Source organism: Cynoglossus semilaevis, chromosome 3 (assembly GCF_000523025.1).
Source record: "Cynoglossus semilaevis isolate Cse_v1.0 chromosome 3, Cse_v1.0, whole genome shotgun sequence".
In the NCBI taxonomy this organism is placed as follows: domain Eukaryota; kingdom Metazoa; phylum Chordata; class Actinopteri; order Pleuronectiformes; family Cynoglossidae; genus Cynoglossus; species Cynoglossus semilaevis.
In genome coordinates, this window is record NC_024309.1 from 11,366,849 (window position 1) to 11,371,456 (window position 4,608).

At 37.6% G+C, this 4,608-nt stretch overlaps 1 protein-coding gene across 1 annotated transcript; it reads left to right on the forward strand.

Moving 5' to 3' along the window:
• Nucleotides 1-29: 29 nt before the first annotated feature.
• On the forward strand, nt 30-1,415 carry LOC103377347 (inhibin beta A chain-like). The gene is made up of 2 exons (XM_017031420.1): nt 30-34; nt 267-1,415. Exons 1-2 carry the CDS (start codon nt 30-32, stop codon nt 1,270-1,272), a joined length of 1,011 nt encoding a protein of 336 aa, XP_016886909.1. The 3' UTR covers nt 1,273-1,415.
• The last annotated feature ends 3,193 nt before the right edge of the window (nt 1,416-4,608 follow it).

A 4,608-nucleotide genomic window follows, 5' to 3' on the forward strand; every position in this document is an offset into this window, starting at 1 on the left:
CAGCAGGAAGAGTCCAATCAGGAGAGTGTATGAGGTCAGGGTGAAAATGTGAGCATTTTTACGAGAGTGCATGTGTGTGTGTGTGTTGGCGTGTGCGTGTGTGCATGTCAGCTCAGATGTGGCTCAAACACACCCACATAATTAAAGAGTCTGTTTAAGGCAGACTGACTTAAGAAGAGAAAAGTCTACAGCATTACCACATGTCCACAGAACCAAAAGGATCCAAATGTTCTCTCTGTTGTCCAGCAATGCTAATGTTGCAATAGTGACCAATATATAAAAAGCAAAATCCTTTTTAAAAACCAACCTCGGTGGCCAACTGCCCTTCTGGCCAAACTCTTCTGTCCATGTCCAACAGGTCAATATCAGAGTTACAAACCAGAGCACAGATTACGCTGTTATATCATAGTAGTAAGTCAGACACTAACAGGTCTTTTTCTTTCTTCCTTAGGTGAGTCTCAGGGTGTGGTGAACTTTGTATTCTCTAAAGACACCAGTGACCTCTCTCTGGTGGAGCAGGCTAATGTCTGGCTTTTCCTACGTCTGGCTAAAGCCAACCGCAGCCGAGCCAAAGTTACAATTCGCCTCTACCAGCAACACAGTCTCACAGATGGACGCCCTCTTCTACCTAAGGACGACATCCTGCTGGCAGAGAAAAAGGTTGACACCCGTCGCAGTGGCTGGCACACCTTTCCAGTATCAGCAGCAGTGCAAAAACTGCTAGAGAGCAGTGAGAGCTCTACTCTCAGCCTACGAGTGTCTTGTCCACTCTGTGGTGATGCTGGAGCCACCGTTGTACTGGTCTCCAGAGGGTCAGAGACGTCACAGCGTTCCAGCCAGAGAGAGCAATCCCACAGGCCCTTCCTGATGGCCGTTGTCCGACAAGGGGATGCCAGTGACGGGCGGCGGCGCAAAAAGCGCGGGCTGGAGTGTGACGGCAAAGTCCGTATCTGTTGCAAGCGTCAATTCTACGTCAACTTTAAAGACATCGGCTGGAATGACTGGATCATTGCACCTCCAGGTTACCACGCCAACTACTGCGAGGGCGACTGCCCCTCTCACGTGGCAAGCATTGCGGGGTCAACCTTGTCCTTCCACTCCACAGTCATCAGTCAATACCGGATGAGGGGCTACAGCCCATTCCAGAACCTAAAGTCATGCTGCGTGCCCACACGACTACGGGCGATGTCCATGCTCTACTACAACGAGGAGCAGAAGATCATCAAGAAAGACATCAAAGACATGATTGTGGAAGAGTGCGGCTGCTCGTAAATGCAGACAATACAAGTAGACAAGAGGGCACACCTCTGAAGTCTGACAAAAAGACGGGGTCAGAGAAGAAAAAAGTGACTTTAATAATTGTGGCTTTTACTTACGACACCCATCTCCATCATACCCTCTGGGATTTAAAAAAACAAAAAAAAAAACAAAAAAAAAAACATGCAGACTCAAAGAGTCTTGACAGCACTTTCAGAGAAAAAAAATAAAAAAAAAACATAAAAAGAATACCTAATATATTTTTGTTACAAAGGAGGAAGCGAGGCTTATTTATGTGGCTAAGACGTTCGTGCACCAACCGACCCACAGAGACGAGGTGCTTGAAAAACCACAAACTGAATCTCAAAACTATGCAACTTGTTTCACATATTATTATCATATCGTATTTTTATTTGACCTGTTTTTGTTTACGTTTTTAAAATGTACAAAGAAAAAAGAAAAATCTTTGTGTATTTTTTTTGAAGGTTAAAATTTGTGCAAAAGTTTTTGCCATTGTTTGTGTGTGTGTGAATGTCTGTGAGTGTGATGAGAGATACTTGAAAGAAACAAGTTGGCCTGGCTGCTGGAACCAAACACTTCTTTATCTTACCATGTTAATATTATAATTATTGAGTCACTAAATATAATAATAATAATATTATTGTCGATCATATTTTGGCTGCATTTGTGTTAGTTTGTCTTTTTTTTTTTTAAAGAAGCGTTAGAAACGTTTCTGTGGAGTTCTTTGCACTATAGCGTCACTCATATTCAGATTAACCACAGAGATCTTACCTGGTGTTAACTGCCGACCAAGTCGCTGTAGTTTCACGCTGCCATGTAACTAGTTATTTATTACATGGCATAAGAACTAGCTAGCAGTTATTCTCTCTTGACAAATCAAAACACGTAGTTAAGGAGTAGATCAACTGACAGTTACAACACTAACTGGGGAAAATTAGTTAGTACTAATAATGCCCACGAATAAAGTTACACCATATATTTTACCTCGGTTCATAAATGACCTTTTAGAAATCAACGTCTGTCAGTATTACTCTGCCTAATCAGATTAGAGCACAAATTAACCTTAAGTATAAATATTTCATCAGACAAAAACAAATGTTCTCATGACTAATGAGTAGGTATTGGACCTTTAGCGCCACCCTATGGTTAACCTCTAAATTTAAACAACACAAATTTAAAATTTGCATACGTGTGGTTTACCTTGTCCGAATGACAAGGGCTCACACTAACAAAGAAAATATTCAATTTTCTTTTTTAGTTACAAAAAAATGACATGTCCGTTTTGCTTCAAACGTTAGAGTAAAAATAACAAGGTGTTTTAGGGATGCCGGACACCCCTAAGTTCAGAATAAAATAAATTGTTAAATATGATCTAGGGGAAAACGAAACAGGCTCTGAGTTTATAAAACAAATACAAATAACCATAACTGAAAAATATTAGAATCTTAAAATAATTTCCAGTGGATAGAATCAAAATAAAGATTGTTAAATAATCACTATGTGTTTTAATGTCAGCACATCAGTTTATTTATGAATAACAACTAAAAAAAAATCTTGTGGCTGTAATCAGTTGTGATGCACTTTGAAAAATGTAAGGGGTTTTATTTTTGAAGAATAATAAAATGTGTATGATAATCAGTCTCTCCACTTTCAAAATAAGTTGGCTTTCTTGTGTCCCGTTTAAATATTAGACACCAAAGAATCAAGTTTGTAAATGCGTCGAAAGGAAAAAGATATATATGTGTCAATTTCGTGTGAAATTTAAAAAAACTTTCACTGAAGTTATTGATTCTTTGAAGACAGTAAAAAAAAAACAACAACTGACTGATGTTACAATCATTCTATCATGCTTTATAGACTTTGTCATTAATCTCTTTTTTTTTTTACTCAAGTTTGTTCCATTATTGTTATTGTTGTTATTCTGCGGACTACATTTCCCACAAGGCTTTACCCTACATTTTTGCCACCACAACTTTGTAAAGAGACGATCCACAAGTCGGAAACAAACCACGCATTGTCCAATCCAAGTGCTCCTGTGTCGTACATGTTGATATCAGTATTGTCGAATTGTTCACCAAAAGTGAGTATCAGTCCTGTTGTGATGAAGTCACAAATGTTACATGTTGGGTTTTTTTTTATTTAATTTTCTTATTTTCCATGTCAAAGAGACTAGACCCCACCATTTAACTTTTTGGGACAAAATCGTTAGGCCATACTGCAACAAAGCATGGATGCCATCAAAGTGTCAGCAAGGAAATAAACAAGTAAAATGCTGAAATAAAGCATTACAAGAACATGTATTTGTTCCAATTGTTCTTTTTCGGAGATGAAAAAGAATTCTGACACTGAATGAAGTGGACAAAGAATAAAAAGTGTATTTTTTATTCTGTATATAAAGAAAACAAGAATCCAGTCTGTTGCATTGCTTTGTTGAACAAATCAAATGTGCTTGTGGCATTTTTCTAATCTAATTTATTTTACAGTCTTTTTGTTTTGTTTTATGCTTCACCATTAAAGTTTAAAGGTTGTACACTAAGAAAACGTGTGGTTGGCGTTTCATTAACTAACTTAACATGTACGGTACTTAACTTTGTCTTCTAACAAGGAGGTGGTAGAGTTTTGAAACAATTTTCCACACATTTTCTGAAGCCAATTTAACGTAAATCTACAGGCAATTTTCCACACATTTTCTGAAGCCAACTTAACGTAAATCTAATGTCCAGCAACCTTTTTTTACTTAGTAACAGCAGTCATCTTTCAGTGGGTGGATACTGGGTTTGATTATGGTTTGTGTCAACTTTTCCTCACTGTCATCTGGGATTTGATACTGCCCTCCATGCAACCATTAAGAGAATAGCACTGTCATAACCACAACAACAATCACTTACAGCCATGAAGTAGACAAGTCTCTGTGCATCAGGTTTCTCTAAGCTAGTTTCAGCAGCAAGGAACATTTACAGTAGTCTGTGCTGACAATGTAGCACCGTATGTAACTGCAGAGAAACAAAGTTTCCTTTCAACAAATTTCTAAATTCAAACTTAAAATATAGGAACGCCACTAGGTTATGTTGCATCATTTTACTCTGGAGAATGTTAGAAGTGATTTACTGTGTGCCATTCCTAGAAAAAAAAACAGTTTTTGCCAGAAAAAGAAAATCTTTGTTGCATTTCACAAGTCATAAAAATGCCATGTTTAAATATGTAAATGAGTCACAATTAAACTGAAACAGGACAGATTTAAAAAACATATTTAGAACATAAATTTGAAAATTAAATAAACTCTAAAGGGTTTACAAGAGCCTGGATTTTTATGTTTCAACATTCACCAGA